The 24,829-nt window shown below is 46.2% G+C and overlaps 1 protein-coding gene across 6 annotated transcripts in view; it reads right to left on the bottom strand.

Moving 5' to 3' along the window:
- The window catches only part of TENM2 (teneurin transmembrane protein 2), a 1,209,082-nt gene that overhangs the window by 134,868 nt on the left and 1,049,385 nt on the right, over window positions 1-24,829 (bottom strand). For 4 of the 6 annotated variants that reach the window (XM_029218182.1, XM_029218184.1, XM_029218185.1 and 1 more), the window contains one exon: window positions 23,650-23,862. In XM_029218182.1, the coding sequence (XP_029074015.1) occupies window positions 23,650-23,862 (213 nt within the window). The remainder of the gene's footprint in view (window positions 1-23,649; window positions 23,863-24,829) is intronic. The other 2 variants (XM_029218183.1, XM_029218186.1) reach the window with 1 other exon arrangement.

The raw sequence follows: 24,829 nt of genomic DNA, 5'->3' as shown, positions 1-24,829 counted from the left end.
AATTTGGTTCTTGGAGGATAATCAAGTTGCTGTCGCTCGGGTTGCTTACTCCCACAGCTGTCCAGCAAATAATGAATGTGGTACCTCCCTGGTATGGAAATAGGAACAAAGGCACGGGCTTTGATCTCTTTTTTTGTTATTTTTAACCATCCAATTTCTACACCCACTGAGCATCCCTATAGCCACAGGAGGCTCGTAAAAATACAAATAACACCTAAAAGGCCTGTGGGCACGGACTTGTTACTTACGGCAGGCTTATGGCTCCCTTTTAACTGCTGTTAAGATCAGGCTGATGATAAATTGCCCTGTATATTCTTTTGTTGTTTGCAGCCCAACTTTAGAAAATGTGAGGAAATCACTAAATGTTTGTTTCTTATAGATGTTAAAAGGGCTAGACAAAGAACCTGCCCCAGGACCGTAACTCTGGATTTTAGGAAGCTTTTAAGAGAATGACAACAATAATAGCAATTCCTCAACTAGACATTTCTGTGTGCCTTGGCACTCTTTTATATGCCTCTCTTGCATTAACTTATGGTTACAACAACCCTACGGTGTAGGCCCTAGTATTATTCCCATTTTACAGGAGAGGGAATGGAGGCACAGAAAAGTTAAGTAACTTGACCAAAGTGGCAGAGCTGGTTAGTGGTGGAGCCAGGATGTGAGGTCGGGCTCCAGAGTCTCTGCTCTCAACTAGGGGGACCGACTGTCCCCGTTTGCCTGGGACTGTCTGGGTTTTAGCCCTGAAAGTCCTGAGCCCCAGGAAACCCCTCAGTCGCATGCCACCTGGGATAACTGTCATTATCAAGGTCAGCGAGTGAGGGCTGGGCTCTTTTCACTGGTGGTCATGGAGGCGAACACCCCCCAAGAGCAAGGGAGAGGGCACAGGCTTTTATACTAGGTCACTTGTTTGAGGACGTTGGGCCCTCCAGCAGTATCTGTGGCCTCCTTGGGCCAAAGTACCAGGTCAGCCCAGTAACCATGTGGCAGTAGCGTGGTGAAGGCAGTGGGCTCTGAATCCAGCCCTATCCCTTGGCTGTATAATCTTAGGCAAAAATTATAAGCTCTTTATTCCTTAGTTTCTTCATCTATGAAACTAGGGCAAGAAGGGTACCTATCCTAGAGGGTTGTTGGGATTTAAAAGAGAGAATACATATCACGTTACTTATCACACTTAGCATGAGTGTTAATAGGTGTTGATGCACAAAAATACGCAGGATGTGTAAACCATGTGTAAATGCACATAGTAAATGATCCAGAACTGATGGCTATTAATTATTAGTGTTGTTGTTAGAAGTAACCTTGAAGAAAACAAAAAAGAAAAAAAAGTAACCTCAAATAGTAGCAGAAGGGTCCCGTATGGCTTGCGAGAGCCTCTGATTGGCACTTGAATTGGTGATGGCGAGGGAGTGTCCACTACTGTTTACACCAGGATCAGCGCAGTCAGTAGAGCAAAGACCCCAGGAAGGTGCCCTCCAAAGAGGAGGAAATGGAAATGAGAAAAGCGAGATAACTTCCTGAAAGTTACATGAGTAAGATGGGCACATAATGCGACACGCTATCTTCGGAATCCCCCTTAAATGCAAGAGGCATGTGAGGTGAAACTGTAAAGGATCCTAGGGCTGAGAAATCTCATTCAGGCTCAAAAAAGTATGTTAACAGAGAGGGGTGGTCTGCCCGGGGCGTGGAAGGGGAGCCCCGTGGAGCAGTAGAGAGTCAGGGTCAACTCAGCAGTGAGTGCGTCCTGCTTGATTGGGGGGAATAAAGGGACACCACTTGCCACTGACGAGTGCGGGTCCCGGTGCTCGGCACTGCTCAACCTCATTACTTCACGGAGTCTTTTCAAGGAGCATATAAAGTACAAGTTACTATCAACATCTGTGGCTGAAAAATCTGAAGCTCAGAGACTTAATGAACTTTCCCAGGGTCATAATCAGTGAAAGTGGTAGCCTGAGGGTTTGCACCCAGGCCCGTCCAACTCTGGGCCCATGCACTTCGCTTCCCTCTAACCAGGGAGGATTCTACAGGGACAGGGTTGGCATCGGAATAACACGCCCCTTGCTTTGACTCTCTGCTTCCCGGGCGATCTTCTGATCTTAACTTCCTTTCCCATATAGATTTCTCTTGAGAGAGACAATACACTGAGAAGGAGATGTGGGTTTTCCTCACTGTGGATTAATCAATGACCATTTTGAGTTTCTAGGTGGTTTAGGGGAGTGTGAGGTGTCAGTCTGGAGCTTGACCCACTCTGTTCATAAGATGAGAAGCGGACAGGATCCTGCCGGGTGAAGCCACCCCATGATGTCCTGCCTGAGTGGCTTGGTGGTCCCCAGTCAAGAGGGTTGCCCTTTGTCTCCAGCTCTACCCCACGCCCTTGATGGGTCTAGTGTGTGGAAATCAGGAAGTGAAAGGACTTCTGAGGGAGAAATCCCAGTGCAACATCAAGCATGTACGGAGTTGTTATAATGTGTCAGCTTCCAGAGTAAATTCATGAGCTTATTCTTTCATTCATTCGGTAAATATGTGCTGAGTATCTACCAAATGTCAGGTACTTTCTAGACACGGAACATATTAGCGGTAAACAAAAGAGACAAAGTCTCGCTCTTAAAGGTCTTACATTCTACTGGGGGAGACTCATAGCAAACAAATAAGAAATTAATACGGCATGTCAGATGGAGATAATCGCTAGGGGGGGAATCAAACAGGGAGGGGAACTGTGATGGGGGTGGTGTGTGAGGGGGATTGCTGTTATGTATGGGGTGGTCCGGGAAGTCCTCGCTGATGGGGTGATGTTTGAGTGAAAACCCTAAAGGAGGGGAGGGAGAGAGCCATGCCAGTGTCTGGGGGGACAGGAATCCAGGCAGAGGAAAGTGTAGGTGCAAAGGCCCTGAGGCAGAGAGTGCTTGGGGTGTTGGAAGGACAGCAAGGTGGCTAGTGTGACTGGAGCAGAGTGAACAAGGGGACAAGGTGGGGACAGGGTAATGGGGGGTGGGGACAGATATATGCAGAACCTCGCAGTTTACTCTGAGGATGGTGGCTTTATTCTGAGTAACAAGAGCTCTGGGGATATTTTGAGCAGAGGAGTGGCCCGATGTGACTTGAAGTTTTAAAGGGTCCCTTTGTGCAAGGAGAACACACAGGGATGGGGCAAGGGTGGGATCTGGGAAGCTGGCCAGGAGGAGGCCATAGGGGTAGTCTTGGTAACTGTTGTGGTTGCTCAGGCAGGCTACAGGGGTGCCCTGCTACCATGGCTCTGTGTGGCAAGGCTAATTCTCTATGGATTTAGGGTTCCCTACACATACCCTCCAAAAGAAAAGACTTCTGAGACACAAAAGCAGAGGATAAAATACTTCGTCCATAATATAGCACTCCGGTTATGTAAATACATTTGAGTCCTCATCTGAGAATCAGTGAACAAATGGGGTTGAGGACACGGGATTCTGCCCTCCTCTCCAAGTTGCTTTTCCTTATTAAAGACAACAAGCAGAGTGAAGGGAAAGGGCAGCATGGGTGGAGGAGATCAGAGAAGCACGGGGTCTCCCAGGCTCTGTCCCTATAGTCAGGGTTGATAGTCTAACATGGAACAGCTCCAGCAAACGAACTTCCTGACTTTCTTAACATAATGACTTCAGACCACAGGCTTCATGTATTCTGCCAGCTTTGTCTAGTTCTTCTTGGCATTAAGGCCTCCTTGGACCATCCCCAAGCATCCTCCCCGATTATTAATCCTGGACTTTAAATCCCTTTGCATTCTGTTTATCTCTCTAGGTCAGCTTGACGCATCTGAATTGTGGCACTCAAACACACTAAAGCTATCTCTATCTATCATCTACCTATCCACCCATCACTGATCCAATGTCTATTTATCTATCTATATTTATATTTATTTATTAAGCTATCGAGCTTTCCCTACCAAACAATCTCTCCAAATCCTCTGAAGGCGTGCTCTCAGAGCACTGCATATCAAATGACCTCATACAGTAACCATATTTTGTCTTATTTTCTTTACTCTCTGCCTGGTACAGAAACAATAAAAACGCTGCAATCTCCCCTCCGCTTTTCACCTTTCTCTCCTCTGGCTGGCATGGTGTCTCCCACCCCGCCCTTACTCACGAAACCAGCACCTTCATCATTCACCAATCCCCATCCCTGTGACGCGGGGAACCCTGTCGTCCTGACCGTATCCTGTGCTTTGAAACTCTACTTGCATGTAGTGTTCTAGTCCTTTTCTTAACACCTATTTTAGCTGATCAAGGACTTAGGGGGCAGGTCGCTGGTCATGATAGGCTTTTTATCTACCAATTGTGCAAGAAGTCTCCATCCGTAGGAGGAATGAGGAGACTTGTTTTCCTAGAGTATAGAATTCCAACAATAGCCCATGCTATTGTTAGGTGCTATTCTTCAGTTTTGCATAATGAGTGTGCCCTTAGGAAGGCAAGAGCTTCCTCTTGGAAATCCTCTCATTTACAGAGAAACAAAAAATCCCTCCTTTCAAATACATTTTAAACATGCAAAACAGCAGTGTGTTTCTGCCGTCACATTTTCGCTAAATGGATAATTGAATGGTGAAGGGGAGCGGCTACGCAGCTGCTTAACCTGCCGAGTTTCCACACATACACACTCCCAAATTGCAGCCGAGCAATCCCCGGGAGGCAGAAAGCATGACTGATTTTTCCAATAAAGCTACAAAAATCGATAATCCTTGTAGATGGAACGCTCACGTCTCTAACCATCTCAGAGCTTCACTTGCTCTGCCAGCCCTCCCAAACAAGCCTCTGCCTCTACCCGGGCACATGTTACCAATTCCATACCACCAGGACTTAGCCCGAGTTCTATTCCAGTTCTGCTGAATGTCCCTTTTAGAGAGGCCCTGCAATGCGTCTTGATTTAGAGATGCTTGGGTTTTATGGGGCTCTGGGAAACGCTGTTTAGCTTTTCCGGAGCTCCAATAAGTTCTTATGTATGGCTGTGTATGCCGGCATGATTAATGGCACTTGCAAGGTCTTGGAGCTTTCAGAGGTCACCCTGTGTGTACTGAATAACACAGCGCAGGGCCAAAATTACCCTTGGATGAGAATCCTGGCTCCACACAAATGCAATGGCATTGCCTGCTTTAGTCGACATTGCCCGAGGCTTGGTACCTCTCCCTGACTGTGCTTCTAAGGAAAGTTACCTCTCCAAAACATTTTAAAGATAAAATGGGAACCATTTTGGTTTCTTGGTGATTTCTCCGTGCTGTGTCATAGGTACCAGGATAAGAAAGAAGGCTGGGAAAACCAGAAGGCTGCTATGCTAGTCTCTGACAAGACGTCCAAGGTCAGGGTAGACAGGCCACGGTGCGAAGCAAATTAAGCATCCATGCAAAATATGCTACAGTGTGTAATGCTGTGGTTGAGAATTTAAATGCACGAAAGTCAAGAGATTCGAAATGATGGTTCCCACAGCAACTATAACTCAGTTCTCTGGTGAATATAAAATTAACTTCATTGCAAAACATGCTGTTCGATTTACACCTTAATATAGTCACGGCAGAGTTACAGTTGCTGTGAGAACGCTAACTCTGAATTGTTTTGAATAATTAGTTTAATGAAAAGTTGGTAGCCATGTGAACTCTGACAGAAAGTCAACTTAAATTTAGGGGAGTTGGTCAAGGACGCCTATGCTGAGGGGCAGTAAGTCATTTTCGAAATCTGAGATAAGTTAGGGCACTCTTTGGCCAGGGGGCGCTGGTAAAGCAGAGAACCCCAAAGCATACTAACAGGGGGGGTCATCCTCCATCACCAAACAGATGCTTCTGCAGGTGGTGACCTTACCAGTAGGTGAGGGTGGCTCCCTGGTGCCCATATATACTCTGATTTCATCGCTGGCCTCCAAAGTAACCCTCTTGTTGTAATTAGCTGGGGTCAAAGCAGCTGATCTAAACGGTGTACCGGTTACACCTGGTCTCTGTCAAGTCAACCTGGATTTAGAGCTCACCTCCCCCTGTCCCTGCCAGTCAAGGCTTCCACTGATTGTTGAACGTCTCTGAGCCAGTTTTCTCACCCGTACGATGCTGATGGCAACAGTTTCCACCTCGCAAAACTGAAGTGAAGATTTGACGAGAGAAGGTCAAGACGTTAAGAATCTGGCACCAGGACTGGCAGGTTTTATGGTCAATACTCAGTATCTATCAGCTATTATTATCCGAAAGGGGAAGTCAGTCAATCCGTAAATTCAAAACATATACGACGCCAATTATTTGTCCCGTCTCCTTATTTCAGCCCAGACCGATTCGGTGTAAGCCTGAGTCAGCCGGCAAGGGGTGATAAAGACAGAAATGTGAACTGGAAGAAAGCTTCCTAAGCCATAGTGTGTCTTCAGGAAAGATACTTGAGGCCACTTCTATTGACGTTCTGAAACGAATCAGTTGATCATCTCTTCCACCAGGTGAGTATTTCCTAACATTTTTGGTTACTGTTTCCTTCCCCATGAATCTGTTTTATACAATAAAGAGTAAGATGTTTTCACACCCTCCCAAGGAACGTTTTTCACTCCATCGGGGGTGATTCTGTGTCATTTTGAATGTATGCACTAGGTTACAGGCCAGCACATCCTTTGTTCAAGCTCTCATGTTCCCAACTCAGGAGCAACCCTGTATTTACTCAGTTTTGGTTATTCCCTTTGCTATTCCTTCTTCCAATCCAGCTCTTGACTTTGTAACCAATGGGCTGTTTGGGCAGCTAAGAAACCCAGTATTTTTTTTTTTAACATTATAACATTTTTTTAAACATCTTTATTGGAGTATAATGGCTTTACATTGTTGTGTTAGTTTCTGCTGTATAACAAAGAAGAAACACAGTACTTTTGAAGCCAACTCACAGTGGCTCTTCACTCTTTTCCTCTCCAACTTTTCTCCTCAGATCTGATGTGCTTTCTCTTTTTCTCTCTCTGAAATGGCTCAGAGGGTCATACCCAGGGAATCTCAAGCCAGCTAGCACTTACAGAGCACCTTCTGTATTCCTGCTCAGGGCAGGGGATCATTCAGGCTCTTTCTGGGTAGTACTTTTGCTGCTGGGTGGCAGGATTGGCCAAACCAAAGGAATTGGTCCTGCCAGAGGTCATCTTTCTTGGGAGCCACTGTCAGGGTTTTAATAGAAAGGGGTGAAGCCCCAGCCTGGGAAGAAAAACAAATGAAAAGCAAAATCCCCAGCAATGTGCACTTCTAGCTCCTGAAGCCATTCCCAGCTGGCTTTAACTCCTGTCTTCCTGTGTCAGCCTCATGCTGTTTTCAGGGGCCCTGCCTCCTTCCCCTCAGTCTTGGCCTGTGGCTTTTTACCTCGCTGCGATCAGTATCAGTAACATTTTCATGTCTGCTAAAAGGCGGGATTTTATGACACTGCAATCGTTTGCTTTTACTGCTCAGAAAATATTTTAAGGTTGCATCGCTTAGTGTAACCCAATCTCACTGGTGATGGATGCGGAAATTTACATGTCAAGGTAAAGGCATCCCAGGAAGCTGAGGTCAGTTAGATGCACTGAAACCGACCTGTGGTCCTGCCAGGTATTTAACTCAACCTGGAATTTCACTTCAGTTTCTTCCGAAACCTGAGTGGGGCTGCGAGCTGAAACTGCAGTGGCCGAACTCCCTGCTGACCAGTGCATCTGGCCTCTTGCACTTCCCTTGAATGTCAGTGTCTGCCTTCAGGAGTAAATTTAACCCGAAGGCCAGTTCAGCCAGGTGGGCTTGAATTTGCCGGCAGATCTACGGTGAGCGTCACCTGCCCTGGCATTTTACACACCGTACCGTGGGCACTTTGGGCTTTACCAGATTTGGCAGCACTGAGGATGCCAGCGGCTACCTTTGCTTTTTTGACTTTCTAGAATGTCACCCTGAGGCCATTATGACAGAGGAGTCCCCAACATGGTGCCCCTTGAACTCCCCCAAATGTATGTTTGCTTATCTGTTCTAAAAATACAAATGATGATTTGTTTGTATGATATTGAATATTTTGAGAAGCGTAATGTATGGAGACAAAGAGCAGCCCCGGCGGACCTTTGAAAGCTTCCATTCTGAACGGCCACATGGAAAGCACACGTCGATTTCTCCCAAGGCAGCAAAAAAGCCATTTCTTTATATACTCAGCTATACTCATATATATGAAGAAATTGTTCTTTTAATCTACGTACTTTAAACGTATTCAATATTGGTTTTGATCTACTGGACGAGCTGAAACGTTATGGTTGATTCAGGAGGTTCAATCAATTGTGGCTCAGACTAGATTGAGGAAGGATTTCCATTGATTTCCTGCAGACCTTGAAAGTTTGCATCCCTGGTAAAGGCAGTTTCCTTTGACTCTAATGAAGAGTGTCCTGATTTGCAGGATCAGGTGGCAAGCTGGGTGGGTATGACAGCCTTTGTAGTTCCAATGTCAATAAGTTTCGTTTTCTCCCCAACACATGCATTTGAAAATGGCCAGGTGTTTCTCTCATTTTTGCATCTTCCTCTGAAGGATGTTTATGGCATGCTCGCATGCAGAGAATGTGAATGACTGTTAGTAGAATATCATGCTGGGAACTGTTCCCGGGAATCAGCAGCCTGATCTGAGACAGCTTGGAGGGAAGAGCACGGTAATCTAGAAAATGCAGGAGACTCGTGCTCTGCTGTCCTGGGGTAAAGATCAACAGGTTTACACTCTGCTGTACTGGAGTCTTCCTTCTGGGTCATGCCTGCAAAGCCCATGGAAGGAATTCCCCTGAGGAGAGCAAGACAGACAGCACATATGCCCAAGAAGCCGAGGGGAAGGGGCTGGGCAGGGGGACTGTGTAGGAAAGCCCTTGAGCCCAGTCATGGAGGGGAAGTGATGGCAGTGACAGAGCTCCAATCACTGATGGTCAGTGTTACTTCCTTGGCTGTTCTCCCCAAGGCAACTCAGGGAAGATCCTCGTTCCTGGCCCTTTACTGCACTGCTCTAGCCCTTGCGCCTGTTTTACACGGCCATTCCCACTAATCCACCGTGGCCACAGAGAGGGCACACGTGCCAGCTCTGTAAGGGAAAGACTTCTCCTCTACCATCGTAATTCCATCAGACTGAGGAAGAGAAAGGGACATAGGGACCTCAAGCAGCATGAATTATTCAGGCACGGTTAGTAAAATACAGGCATCCAGATTCCTGAAGATACCTATCTGGAGTTTCTAGGTCTTGAGCACTTGCAAAGGTAGCATTTCAGAGCATGGCATTAGACCAATGACCAACGCAGAGACATGTTGTAACGGGTGCGGATGTACCATGCTGGGCCTGCTGAGAAGTCAGATGGGTGCACACACATGCATGCACACACACACGTGTACGCACTCACACGCACGGCACAGGAATGAGTTACTGGCTCAGTTGGCCTATACTGTTGAGATCTGGGGCTGAGCTGTCAACTGGAGCAGATGCCAGAGAGGGCAGCAGAGGAGGCAGTACTGGAAACCCTGCCCATGCTTCTTGAATGCTGTATTTGCCAGTCGTGTAGACCGTGGATTGAAACCAATGAGTCGACCTGGCTGCCTCGTGTCAAATCCTTCCTGATGCTGTTCACTGTGTATTGGGGGGCAAGAGCCTCCTGCTGGCCTCACAGGCTTGTTGTGAGGTTGACTGAGGCAACAGAAAGTCTTTGAGCTCCTTGGAGAAAAATTCACCATGTAAGTGCAAAGTATCACCGTTATATCAGGATAGTGAGACTCCCGCCAGCTTAAACCAGTCACCAGGAGAGGTGGGGTATCAAAGAAAAGTAGCCAAAGCTACGCAAGTCTCAATCCAGGCAAATGATGTTTCCTCATTCAGCACTCAGCTTTCACTGGAGATGTCAGTGGCCACAGATGGGTGTCTCGTTTGGCCCCCAGTCGATGGGTGTCTCGTTTGGCCCCCAGTCTTGTCTGAACGGCTTGTACAGCATTTGCATAAATTTTGAGTTGCTTGCCAACATTTAAGCGTTGGGAGAGTATGCGTACCAATCTGGATCTCTGGCTTCTACTGAAGAAGTGGAAAATTTGGCAAAACTAGGCTTGCATTTCTACATGGCAACATTCAGCCAGTGGCGGGTTGTGTCTGCCCTCCACAGATAGGGCCTTTAGTTTCCAGATTATTTCCAATCCTTACCATTTTACACCCTATTTAATGCACTTACTTATACTGGGCTTGCCTCACCCACGTAGGGGTGTTTGAATTTACATCTTCTTCTATAGATTTGGCCCTCCCTCCCCTCCCCATAGTCAACAAAGATACTGAATGCATGGTGCCCTCATTATCCAAATCTAGCTTAAGCACCCCCAGCAGAGGAGAGGCCTGTCTGCCAGCTCCTGCCAGGGGAGAAATTGGTTTCTCCCGCACCCTCCTCTAGCCAGTAATTCTACCTGAAAACCCCACAGTTTTCTTACTTAGAGATGTCCAAGCAGTAATCCAACTACATTAGATTATAAGCATCTAAAGGTTGTCCTAATAAATAAAAATATAGCTACAGCTAGCAGAAGATGAGATTTAATTCATGAGTGCTGTTTAACTGAACAAGCTGTGCCATCTATGGAGGATTAAAAGATAAAAAAGGAGAGGAGGGAAAATCAAATTTTAATGAGTTGCCATCTTCATTTGATTTAACTGTCTTCCATTGTTGGAAATATTAACACTTATGAGGGAGTCATTTGTGTGTATCCACACAGTTTGATACCTGACTGCTTCCTTTTATGTAATTACACTGTGTTACAAAGGAATTTAAACTACCATTTGAAGTACAGGGCTTCTATTCTTACATTGATCTCCTTGGGAAGCTAGGAGCAAAGCATGGTGTAGAAAAATAAGCCAAAAGTATTGGTAGAAACACCAGGAGGGTGTCCCAAGTTAGAAAACAGCAAAGTCTCATGCAGTCAAAAAGGCAGTAGAGGTCTAGAGTTCCTCAGGCTGTCAACCGCCCCTCTGCAAGTCACTTCTCATCCCTGCTGCCCCAGGGGCTCCCACGGAAGAGGGGAGGGGGCGTGTGCTACAGCCAGCTCACAGTAGGCACTTCATAAATGTTTCGTGACGAATGAATGAATGCAGTTGCCATTGCCCAGCTAGAACCAGAGAGAGGAAGTATGGACCCCAGACGTGGCATGCAATGAAACACATGTGGCTCTCCTGTTTATTACACCCACATTCCTGCAGTTGGCAGTCGGATCCACCCTGGGACATTTCTACCGCCCTCCCTGCTTTACACTTGCTCCTTGGGTTCTCCCTTCTTAAAGGAACAGAATCCAGGTGTTCTAAAGAGCTCCTCCTGCAAGAGTGAAATCAGAGGAAGGGCCCAGACACCTGGCTTAACACATGAGGTCTAGTACCCCGGCCTCTCTTTCTGGACTTTTGGGCTCCTTCCCATGCATTGTTGTATCCTATCCCTACTGCTTTCTTAACTGCTTACTCCATGAAGACACAGTGGGGATACTACAGTAAAGGCACAAAGAAGTGCTGTTCATGATGACTAAGCCAACATTTACGGAACATCAAGCACTGTGGTAAGTGCTTCACCTATAAGTGAAGCCCTCACAACAGTAGGGCATGGGTATTATTAATTCCCAATTTACAGACGGGAGAAACCAAAGCTTACTGAAGATACAGACACTGCCAAAGGTCACCCGACAGGCAATGGATTTGAAGCCAGGCCTGTTTCATTCACACATTTAATCTTTTTGCTACACATTTCCTTACACCAGCCCCTCCCTGCGAACGCATGATAACTACAGTAGTAACTATATGAGCACTGACAACGAGTGTTCACGGTTAGCAGAGAGGGAAGATGTTACAGTCTACAGACAGGATGTGGTAGCTGTTGAGAGCCTGGAGTGGGTATTGATGTGTATTATGTGTTTCAAGCTGTTTAATTCTGGGTAGACCGTTTTCGGCGCTAGGCTTTTCTATGATATGAAAACATTTCCTGTATCAGACCCCCAGAGAGCAGGTCTGTAAGTGAACAGATACAGATCTTTCTTGGCTCCATTAAATGGAGATACAAAGTTAAATCAATTCATATTCAAAGTATGGTGAGAAGCTGATAGCAACTTGCTTCAGGGACCCAACTCGACTTGCTTGCGTTCCTGGGTTAATAGGAAGAAGCTAGTTTCTCTCAACATCTTCAATCTCCCTCCCTATTCACAGGCGGGCGTTGCTATCACCAGCAACATCTGGGCTTCCTGAGCTCACATACACCTAACGTAGAGAAACAATCTCACTGCCTCTTGCCAGGATGCTCTCTTGCAGGGCCAAGCCACTACGTTTGAGTTTCGTGTCATTAGACAGTGTGTCTCTTGGATGGAGTAGCGTGACCAGTGAGTGACAGCTTGCTAACATGTTGGAATCAAATCAGGTACAAATGTTTCCTCTGTGTTGTGAGGTGGCTGTTTTATAATCTTTGGGGGCCCCTACCCCCGACATTGATTCTAGATGAGACACGGCTGCCTGGCAAGCCCTCTTGAAGTTAAAGCATAATTTAAAAAATAAAGAAATGCAATTCACACTTAGCAGAGCCCATCACTCTGCCTACAGCTTTAGACAGATGACGCTTCTGGGCCAGGCTCTAACCAACTTCATTGCTAATTTGACCAGGCGCTGCTGTGGCTGAACTTGGAATTCGTGGCCCAGGATCTTCAGCAAATTTTTTTTTTTTTTTTTACTGCGCTTTCTTTTTCTTTTTCTTTTTTAACCTCTTTATTGCAGTATAATTGCTTTACAATGGTGTGTTAGTTTCTGCTTTATAACAAAGTGAATCAGCTATACATATATTCCCAGATCTCCTCCCTCCCACCCTCCCTATCCCACCCCTCTAGGTGGTCACAAAGCACCGAGCTGATCTCCCTGTGCTATGCGGCTGCTTCCCACTAGCTATCTGTTTTACGTTTGGTAGTGTATACATGTCCACGCCACTCTCTCACTTCATCCCAGCTTACCCTTCCCCCTCCCCATATCCTCAAGTCCGTTCTCTAGTAGGTCTGTGTCTTTAATTCCTCCTGGACAACAATTACCTGGGGCTTTCTGTCTCTAGAACGCTGGTTAACCCTTGCTTTCTCTGGCAGGATGTAGTTTTTGTGATGTATAGTTTGGCCCGCTGGGTGATGCTGGGTGCCATGCATGATTAGAGCAAGCAGCCTCAAAGAACTGTGCCCGAAACTGCTGGAAACCTAGAGTCTAGGGGACATGGAAGCAGTTCCCTCTCCCTTCCTCCTGGGACATGACTATTAGGAAGGTGGGAGGCCATAGGGACTCTTTGATTGACAGTTGAGCTGGCTGAAAACGGAAGCAACCTTAAGAGTCAGCTGTGTAGACGGTAGGGGTCCCAAGGCTAAGTTGGGATTCAGAGCCTGACTGTGTTTGGAGAACTTGTGAGCATCCCTCACTGTCCCTGGGTCTATAGAAGGTGTCTGAGGATGAACGCAGGTGAGGAAACAGAAAGGATCCTGTGGTCTGTTCTACAGCCCAGCCCTGGGACAAAACCTTGAAGTATGGGAGAGGGGCTATAGGCAAAAAATGAAGGGCTGTTTTCTCAAAGGAACATGTTACCAGCTGATAAAGTTTCCCAGTGCGGGAGAGTGTGGCATTCTCTCCTTCTGTGTGTAAACACAGCAGGGCTTCAGTAGGGTGGGTGCTGAGGGTCCTGGCTGGTACACCCCTGGCGTGGACCCGGGCAGTAGGGGAAGTATCCTAGGGTTCCCCTTAACTACATTTTGTAGGCAGCCTCACTGAGGGGACTGAGCTAGAAGAATCTGAATGGGCTAAAGATGAACATGTGAGACATATTTGGAAACTTCTAGGAATGTCTGGGGTGAGGGTGGGGAGGAAGCTTTGCAGTTGGGATGAACCGTAAAATTGAAGAAGTGATGTAAATCATTCCTTACCGGTGGGACGGACTTGCAGGGCTTGGGGCAGTGTGGGATCCGTCAGCCTTGGAACAGAACTCATGGAGGGCTAGACTGTGACCCTATTCTATTTCACGCATGTCTCATGTTGCCTACTGGTCTCATTTTGACTATTATCCCAGCTCACTTGGAAAAGTATATAAACTCTCCTGAATTAATCTCCCCGCTTGACACTTGTTGACTGAGATGAGTCAGCCACATCTTCAACCGTTTGGGCACAGAAAGAGGGTAACGTCGCCATGGACCACAGAATGAGGTCATTTATGGAGAATCCCATGGTGAAAGCAATGGGAAAAGACTGAATAGGCTCCTGAAGGATCTTAATCAACAAAAAAACACTGGCTGGTAGCTTTTAATTACTTTCCAGATGTTGAATCCTATCATTGAGGACCAAGCAGGCCTCCCCTGTACTGATTACAATGAAAACATGTTTTTAAAAACAAACACTTTACTTAAAGCCAGGGATACTTTTCTAATTAGAGGAAAGATTAACTAAATGCATTTTCTCTTGTCATTTAATCCGTTTTAATTATCCCGAGAATGTTTATGATGAAATACTCAACTTTCTCCGAGCTGCTACTTGGTGAGGTTTCTTTCTTTATTACTCATGAAGGGAAAGGCTGAGAGATCGTCAGTGGTATGAAGGCCTCTGCGGGTCTGGTTATAACGATACATAGAAATGCACGATGGCAAGGATAGAAGAGGAGAGCAATAATCCCTGACTTCGACTGGCGGGTTTTCAAAATGATGGTACCCGGGCTTCCCTGGTGGCGCAGTGGTTGAGAGTCCGCCTGCCGATGCAGGGGACACCGGTTCGTGACCCGGTCCGGGAAGATCCCACATGCCGCGGAGCGGCTGGGCCCGTGAGCCATGGCCGCTGCGCCTGCGCGACCGGAGCCTGTGCTCCGCAACGGGAGAGGCCACAACATGAGAGGCCCGCGTACCGCAAAAAAATAAAATAAAATAAAAAAATGATGGTACCCTATTTTCCAAAAGCAATAAAGGCAAGCCTTTGAAAAAGAGCTTGTGAAATAGAATGCTGTGAAAAAAGTGGGTTAGTATAAGAGTGAACCCCATGAGGCAGGCAACTTGGGAGAAAATGCAAAATCTGTTTCTTCCATGAACATCTGGGATATCCGGTATGACTCCTGATAACCCAGGAAATGAGCCAGGGAATTGCAAAGAATCCCCAGATATGACCCCTGGGTTATGCTCCAAGGAGTCAAGCAATTGCAGCCTGGGAGGAATGCGGGTAATTGTGAAGTTTATTGGGCTGAATAGGGACAGACCAGTGAGAGTCTTCACTCTCCAAAAAGCATGTGTGCTACTCAACTGAGTCGAAGTTGAGGCTCCTAGGTCATTCTTCGATGCACAGAGCCAGGCAGATAGAATCTTAGAACCCAGAGTCATGAGGAATGAGAAGGAGTAAGGAAAGGCGAGACCAGGACAAGGTGTTCTAAGACACACTGAGCTGACAACATCCTCAAATGTAGGAAATACCAGATTTCTTCTTAAAGGAGAACAGATTCCTACCAAAGGCCTCCAGAATATGTCTGTGGTCCCTATATGGAGAAACACTGGCTTAAAGAACTGAAGTTTTATTCTCTTCAAATAATAACAGAATTCCAAAGTAATATTTCAAGGGAAAAGTCTTTTTCCTTTTGAAGTATACTTATGGTCAAAAGGAAACCCAGAATTAAAAATAAATTCTCAGAGAACTCTTGGCTACCCCTGGATATGTCCAAGAGGTCTAGTTTGGGGAACTTTGGTTGAAAGCAGCAAACCCCAGTATCACAATTGTATTAATATTAACCTGTATTAACCTAAGGATATTCAGATGTTTGGTTTCATGTACAATTGGGCTGTTTGGTAAAATAAGCAGGTTCGATTCCAGGTAAGAGAGGCAGTTTCTCTGTCAGAACCAGATGCCAGCAAGTTACAGAACAAACCTTTGGGAAATGGAGAGTGGGTAGGTGTTATTTTCGACATGCTGCTAACTGCCTGATGGATTGAGGGCAGATGTGTGAGAGGGAGACTGAAGGCAGCAGAACTGTCTTAAAGAGAAGTTGATGTTGATAATCCTCCCCTGTACTCTGTCTTACGTTGGTAGTAGATAATGATGGTGATAACGGGGGGGATGATGATGGCGATGTTCGCTCACATTGATCTGGCTTTTACTTTATGATGGGCACTGGGCCAACTACTTTACATATAACCCAACGAGGTAGGTCGTATTCGGTATTCTCATTTTACAGATAAACTGAGGCACACAGAGGTTAAGAAATCTGCTCGGATTTGATCTCAGGTAGACTGACACGAAAGACTGTGTCTTAATCCCTTCATTATCATGCTTGCATTGCTCAGATGCAAGTGACGTGGATATGGTCAGGTGGACCTCTACTTTAACACCATTTCTTTTTAAATTAGGAAACACAAATATATCCAAAGAAGGCACACAGATCGCCAACAGGCACGTGAAAAGATGGTCAACATAGCTAATTATTAGAGAAATGCAAATCAAAACTACAATGAGGTATCACCTCACACCAGTCAGAATGGCCATCATGAAAAAGTCTACAAGTGGGCTTCCCTGGTGGCGCAGTGGTTGAGGGTCCGCCTGCCGATGCGAGGGATGCGGGTTCGTGCCCCGGTCCGGGGGGATCCCACATGCCGCGGAGCGGCTGGGCCCGTGAGCCATGGCCGCTGAGCCTGCGTGTTCGGAGCCTGTGCTCTGCGACGGGAGAGGCCACAGCAGTGAGAGGCCCGCGTACCACAAAAAAAAAAAAAAAAAAGGCTACAAGTAAGAAATGCTGGAGAGGGTGTGGAGAAAAGGGAACCCTCCTACACTGTTGGAGGGAATGTAAATTGGTGCAGCCACTATGGAAAAGAGTATGGAGGTTCCTCAAAAAACTAAAAATCGGGTTGCCATATGAGCTAGCAATCCCACTCCTGGGCATATATCCGGACAAAACCATAACTCGAAAAGATGCATGCATCTCTATGTTCATAGCACACTATTTACAATAGCCAAGACATGGAAACAACCTAAATGTCCATCGACAGATGAATGGATAAAGAAGATGTGGTGTATACACACACACACACACACACACACACACACTGGAATATGACTCAGCCATAAAAAAGAATGAAATAATGCCATTTGCAGCAACATGGATGGACCTAGAGATTATCATACTAAGTGAAGTAAGTCAGAAAGAGAAAGACAAATACCGTGTGATATCACTTGTATGTGGAATCTAAAATATGGCACAAATGAACCTATCTATGAAACAAATAGAATCACAGACATAGAGAACAGACTTGTGGTGGCCGAGGGGGAGGGGGTTGGGGAAGGGATGGAGTGGGAAGTTGAGGTTAGCAGACTTCCGCTAATTTATACAGGATGGATAAACAACAAGGTCCTACTGCACAGCACAGAGAACTATATTCAATATCCTATGGTAAACCATAATGGAAAAGAATATTTAAAAAGGGAATGTATATATATGTATAACTGAATCACTTTTGCTGTACAGCAGAAATTAACACAACATTCTAAATCAACTATACTTCAATAAAAAATTTTAAAAAAGAAACACCAATATAAATGGACAAAAAGAAACACAAATATAAACCACTGAAGGAAGTTTTTCAATGCACAGAAGCATTCTCTAGGTAAATCAGATATAAACTGGAGCTGAGATGAGCAGATAATCAGACTAACAAAATTCACAACGTATTATCGGCAAAACCAACACTCTGCTGTATCCATCCCTTTGATGTAAAGTGTATCAGTATATTATGGGAATCTACCTGGAGACCCTCCCTGACCTTATAGAAGAGAGAAAGATTTGATTGTCCTGGAGTGGACCATTCCATTTGATGCATATATATTTGCATCAGAAGTAATAAATTTCTGGAGACGGACACGTCCTTCGAGATCATCTCATCCAGGTGTGTTCTAAATCTAGTCAATCACATATTGCATTCGTGACATTTGCAATATCTACACTGTTACTTACTTAATATTTTTCTTCAAATTTACTTAGGCCTAATATCACTACCTGCTTTTTCAACATCCCTAAGCATTAATGCCCATGTAATCATGAGTTTAACGAGCTAGTTATGGTTTTTCCTAATACTTCTTTTTAAAAGCCCCATATAACCAGTCAATAAAATACATTTGCACACCAACAAAAACATCTCATTCTGGTGGACCACACTCTAGAAAGCAGTGATGTGGTTCACCCCCCTCATTGGCCTTGGGAAGAAACTAAGGTCAGAAAGGTTGTGTGACTTCTCAAGGGCACCCAGAATGTTCGTGGCACAGTCAAGCCTAGAACACAGAGCTCCTGTCCTCTGTCCATTTATTCTTCATGATACCACAATGAATCAGATAGCAAGTGATGAGAAAATGCCCATCATGAACATCTTATGGAGTTCATTGCTCCGGGGCCCTCTCTGCATTCCCTTTTTCTTTAATATAAAGTCTTGAGTGTATACTGTGGAACCCAAGACTGATAGTCTTGGAAGAAATGTTGATTCTTTGTAAAAGCTCAAGCGACCAAGTCCTCACTACATACACTCAGGGAGTGCAGCCCATTTTTCAACAGCTCTTATTCTTTGATGTTTTCCTTTCTTTTGAGTCTGGAATCTTCCTCATGCTAACTCTCACCCATGGGTTTCTGTTCTAAGAGTTCCATACTGTTTTTAGTTCTTTGCTCTTGTGAAGGCGGTGATACCTCGTATCAAGCTATCTACTTGTTGGATCTGGCCTTGTCCCTGCGGGCCACGTGCTAGTACATCAAGGGGACCCTCTGAAACATGAAGGTGATGGTACAAGGAATGCTCCAACTCACTGTCTCCCCACAGAACTATAACTGCAAGACTTCTTCCCCTCTTTTCTTTTTTGATGAGAACTCCTTTTCTGCTGGGGCATATGTTACTAAATCACGTAGAAAGTCATACCAAAAAAATGTTTCCATTTAAACTAGAGGATGGCTGAGCCATAAAGCCAGGGGGAGCTTTAAATAAATAAAAATGGAGATCCTAGTACAGGTTCCAATAAGAGCTCCCGGAGGAATAGGTTACTGAACCAATCAGAGAATTAGCTGCTTCCAAAGACCCAGTGGGAAGGATGGCTCCACAGTGGCTAATTTTATCTCAACTTGATATCTCATTGTAGAGTCATGAAAGCTCAAATGTTGAAGGATAATAGCTACAAGAAAAAAAAAAGGTTTCCATAACTTAAATGAAGCTGGAATGAGATGCAGAAGCAGCTGTACTCAGTCTGAAGTTGGTTCATTTTTTTTTGCGGTACGCGGGCCTCTCACTGTTGTGGCCTCTCCCGTTGCGGAGCACAGGCTCCGGGCGCGCAGGCACAGCGGCCATGGCTCACGGGCCCAGCCGCTCCGCGACATGTGGGATCTTCCCGGACCGGGTCACGAACCCGTGTCCCCTGCATCGGCAGGCGGACTCTCAACCACTGCGCCACCAGGGAAGCCCTGAAGTTGGTTCATTTTGACAGTCGTTTTCTTCCTGACCTGTTCCCTGTAGCTCTGAAGCCCTCTCCCTCTTGAACTGTGACCCTGTCTACTCCTGATGACAATCACTTAATCAGCACATCAGATTGTCGCACGGCTGGTTTTACCTTGGGTAAAGATTCATTTTCCTTATTAACATCACAAGAACCCAGTTCTTTCCCCAACCAATTATAGAGGAAAAATAGAAGGGTCCCAGTGTGATAGAGGGAAAAGAAAACTGTTCTGACTTGTGGTACAGGGGCAGGTTACTCAGTCCCACACGATCCTGGGAATCCAGTCCTCGTGATTCTGAAATGCAGCTGGAGGTCAGGACCACATAGAAAAAGTAAACAGACTGGAATAACCATTATAGACATTGCTCACTACCCAGATATCAAAGAGTTCAGCTAGGGTCAGAGCCTAGTTTTGGTGGATTTACTCTGTGTGTGTGTTAGCCTGTATTATTTAGAGTGGATATCTGGACAGCTTACGATAATAGCAACAATCCTCAATGAGCATTTTGCTTTCCTCCGTGTAATCTCCAGCAATAAGAACTTTGGTCTCCCCCTGTATTCTGCTTGAGGAACATGTTAACATTTACTCTGTTTCTTTATAAGAGATGTTTATCTGAGTTTACTCTAGTTCATAGAGATTTCTGAGTTATTCTACGGTTCCTTTACGCCCTGGTGTTATAGACTTTGAATAGACTGCTGAGGTTGAATCCAGAGTATTAATAAGGGGTGGTGGGAGGGATGGCAGGTGATAGGAACAACAACCCATTTTAGGATTATATTTAGAGAATGAAACTAGTCTAACCACACAATGTGCCTTCTGATTTATTCATATGAGTAAACTGCAGCCTATTCAAATAATGCTAATATATTCCAAAGAGATAGGCGAATTGTGGTTGATTTAGATTCAACGTCTATTTCTCCTCTCTGCAATTCTGGAGATTTTTGCCATACTCTGTATTTAACTTGTTAGAAAGAGTTAATAAAAGATCATTGCTTGGTAGAATCCAACCTGTTGGCAAGTTAGCTCTACCAGTTAACACTGAAATGTTATACCTTATATTTGAATCTTTAGCAATATGTATTAAATATCCAAATATAAAAGAATAATTTGGTTGAAAAATTCCAGAAATGCATTTGACCAAGCGTGGATAGATCCTGGTGATTCTACTTGATTGAGTTTTGGAAGGCTGTGCTTTTATCCTCATCCCTTTCCCCCCTGCATCTGTCTTCTTGCTTCCTTGGGTAAAATAAACTTGATACACCAGGACTGATGTGAAATGCTTAGCTGACTCTTTGCAATGACCCTAAGAAAACTGTCGCACCACGAGCTTTTGAAAATAGACCACAGACAACCCAAGGACCCACTGCTTTGCCCTATCCCGAACCTCCCAATGCATTTTTTTTTTTTTTTTTTTTTTTGCAGGCTAGGTGCCATCTCATTCTTATTTGTTTTCTATTTTCAAAATATAGCATTTGAGGCTCTGCTTGAAAGGGACCAAAGAGCCTCTCTTTCTTTTCTGACCGTCAGTATCCCCGAGGAGGAGGACTGATTCTGGGCTTGTAAATTGCGGCATTCACTTTAGAGTGAATCGACAGGAGAGTCTGCTCAAAATAAAAGATTAAAACTCCATGAAACAGCTCTGGGGGCAGAGGTTGAAAAGCAAAAGGAGCAATGACATGTATACGAACACCTCTAGATTTTGAATAGCAAATCTCACCAACCAAGGAATGCTTGGCTTTTTCTGAGCAAAGCCCAATGAATGTAAACCTGTGAGGAGGTGGCACTGATACTACTAATAAAACCGCAGAGCCCTATTTTCTCACAAGGACAGACTTTGGTGATAAAGATCTTTATGACATACGTAGTGCGAGCTCATGAAGTCATGAGAGATCATAATTCTGAAGGAGGGACTTTCCTGGGACGTCACTAGCTTCATTTGGGGGAGCTTTACTTGGCATATACATCTGCACCTTCTCTGTTTCTCAAGAGCTCACGGAGCTGTGAAACTTGAACTAGACACTTCAAGTAGCAAAAACACCTTTCTCTAATTCATCTCACCCAAAGGGCTGGCTAGAAAGAATCATCTCCCGTGTTCTCCCGCTGGCCACATCCTCACCATCTTCTATGAGACTCAAGTTACCATCTTCCCATTTCATCTTCAAAGGCCCCAGAGACATTTCCACGCAACACTTGTTCTCTCTCCACTCGCTCTCTGTGACATTTGGACCCTTCCCTTTCTCTTGGCCCCCGATGGCCTTCAAGTCACAATTGGTATCCTTTCTCTAAAGTGAATGTTGACCCTCTTCTCTTTTCTCCTCCCTCTCTGTCAACACTTGCGCAACTCTCCAGTTCAGGGGTTGGCCAGTTTCTTCCTGTCTTTTTTGCACCAGACAACAAATGGCTTTGTGGACCACGTTGCGATGACTTAAGGCCAAGGTGCAGTGCAGAAGCTGCTGATACATCCACACATGGGTGTGGCTGTTCTCTACTAACACTTTGTTTAAGGGACACTGAAATTGGAATTTCATATGACTGTCATGTGTCAGGAAATATTTTTCTTTCAACCCTTAAAAAAATGTAACTATTCTTAGCTCGTAAGCCACAGAGCAACAGGCAGCAGGCTAGATTTGGTCCGCACCCCCACCTACAGTTCTCCAACCTCTGCTCTAATCCATCAGGGCTGCCCTCCTGTGAGCTCTTCCCAGAGTAGAGATGAGTTGTAGGTAGGACAGAGTCAGCAGGCATCCCTGTGGGATGCTAAACCCTCGGCAGATGAGGGAAGGGGAGAGCAAAGGGGAGGCTGAGGCTGGGTTGTGTGAACTGAGACAAAGGGGGATTTTCTACCTAAAGGTTACTGGTTGGCAAGAGCTCTTTTGGGGAGGGAGACTGGGGGCAATGGAGGTATGAGGGCGGGGAGGGTCTGTATTTAGATCACACCAAGCATGCAAAAGTATATCAAGAGGAGCACCCCTGAAGAGTGGGAGCTATTAATAAGGATTTTAAACTGTCTCAGTATTGGGCTGTGCACTTCCTTCCCTTGAAAGCCTTCTGAATTATCCCCCAGACTCTGCAGGGAACTGAAGATGAAAGCGGCTGCAGGGGGAACGGGATCTGGAGCATCATTGAACGATTGCAAAAACAATTCACTGCCAACAGACTGTCCCGGCAGGGTCCCAGTGCTATGGTCGTGGCCTGGATAGGCACGCTGCCCCTTGGATGCCCAATTAGATAGAATTGGGGGAAACCTAATGCAGAGAGCACTTTCTCTCTGCTTGACCACCCAAATGAACAGCATGGGAAACTGAGTCTGAGCTCATGAGTCAGCCCTGGAGAAGCTCCTAACCCTGCCTCTCACTCCAGGTGCCTGGGGTCTTGGGGCCAGGACAGAGGGGAGGGCCCCCAACTCAATGGCTAGAATCAAAGGTAAGTTCAAGGGGCCATGTTAGTAGTTTGGGTAGAGACCTCTCTGAGAGTTTCCATGCAAGCACGTGGCCTCAGCCAGCTTGGCACGAAACCAACCCCAAACCGTGACACAAACAAAACCAAAACCGAAGAAACTTGAGAAGTATTACTTCTTAAAGAAAATGACCTTTTAAGAAATATTCTCAGTCATCAAGCTTTATATACACAGAGAGGTGACTGAGTGAGAATGAAATGGGGCCAGAGGAGGAGACATTTATCGATGGTGGTGGTGAGGGGAAGGGTCAGGAGCCCAAGGACAAAGCCTTGTCTTGGGACAACAAGGGGATGCTCAAACCTATTAGAGGGGTACCTGGTTACCCAGGAAACCTGGGAGTCCTGCCCTGCATCCAACCTGGTCTAAAAGAAGTGAGTTCAATTGTTGCCAGCAAGCAGGGATCCGGCTGGGAGGGTATTCAAAAAGGGGAGACTTGAAGACCACAGTCATTTGGGGTGCTTGAAACCTCCAGGCCCTGACCATTTCCCATGCGTGTGCATTTCCCTTCTCCACGATTAGTAATTTGGATGGATTTTCTTATCCGATCTGCTCCCTTTCCTCCCCATCTGGAATTCTGGAAAGAAGGGAAAGCCTTTTCCAATCAGGACCTTGCTTTTCCCTTCCCTATGCCCTGGGAGATTTGGAGAGGCAGCAGGAAATGCTGGAGAGCACTCGTGTCCCTGCAGGAACAGCCCGTTGCAACGCACGACCATCACTATAGATCTACGATTTATGAAAATAAAGCAAATATGTGCCTGTTTCGGTGCCTGCCGTTTGCCTACCAATGGTGCAGTGTTCACCATTCCAGCCCTCTCGGCATTCACATTTGCCATCTTTACAGGTCCCGTGCTCAATGCAGCGGGGGTGGCACACGCGCTGGTCACAAGCTGCGCCTGTCCAGCCCTCTTCACAGCGGCAGGCTCCCCCGATGCAGACGCCGTGAGTGCCACAGTCTACTGAGCACACTTCTGGAAGAAAAACAATGATTACAGCTCAACACCACAGCCGGCGAAACCCTCCACTGGAGGCCAGACCACACACATGGCCCGGGTCCCTGGAGCTGGCCCAAGGCCCAGAGGTATGTCATCCTGGGCGGCCTGTCTCTCCACTGGCTGGGTATTCATCCACTGTGAGGTAGTTTCTAGAGCAGCGTTCTCACAGTGGGGTCCCTGGACTGGCTGCAGTGCCATCACTGGGGAACTATGCGGAAATGCAACTTCTTATGCCCTGGTTGGTCCTCTTGACTTAGAAACGCGGGGAGTGGGACTTAGAAATCTGTTTTGTCAAGTCCTCCAAGTGTTTGTGATGTACACTGAAGTGTGAGAACCACTGCTCTAGGGCTGGAGACCATCCCAGGAAGAGGTCAGACATTGTTGCTCAACCAGTTTGGTAAAGCCACCCGGGAGGTGCCCACCTGAAAAGATACCTGCGGAGCCTGACTCCCCAGCCAGCTGGGATTCTTTTCCCTGTTGAGAGCCTGAACTGACCAGAGGCCAGTCAGAGACCCAGCGGCTCCAACCTCACTGATGACTGCAGGCCCAGCTGTCACCCAGATCGGCACCTTGGTGGCAATCATGACCGCTCTAATCGTGCTGCATTTACACAGCCTCTTTCTCGAAGGAGCTCAAAGTCTTTTGTGGTTGGGGAGGAGACATACAGACAGATATGCACTCTCTGGCATTCCAGACCTCTCACTCGAGGACAAGCACGTGCCAGACATTCACCCTTATGACAGACTACTGAGGGAGGCATGGCTCATCATGCCAGGGGAGGGGAAACCAGACCAGGAGGGTTAGTGACTCACGCCAAGTCACACCGCATGTCGGTAGCACCGCTGGGTCTTGGATCTAGGGCGCCCCCTCCCCCCATCCTCCACGGAGCTTGGCCTGGACCACCAGCATCAGAGCTGCAGGCAGAGGCAAGTGGGCTGAGAAG

Source organism: Monodon monoceros, unplaced genomic scaffold (genome assembly GCF_005190385.1).
Source record: "Monodon monoceros isolate NGI ecotype Baffin Bay Population unplaced genomic scaffold, NGI_Narwhal_1 Super_Scaffold_12, whole genome shotgun sequence".
Classification (NCBI taxonomy): Eukaryota; Metazoa; Chordata; class Mammalia; order Artiodactyla; family Monodontidae; genus Monodon; species Monodon monoceros.
Note: the sequence above shows the minus strand (reverse complement) of the source record. Positions and strands in the feature narration are given on the sequence as shown.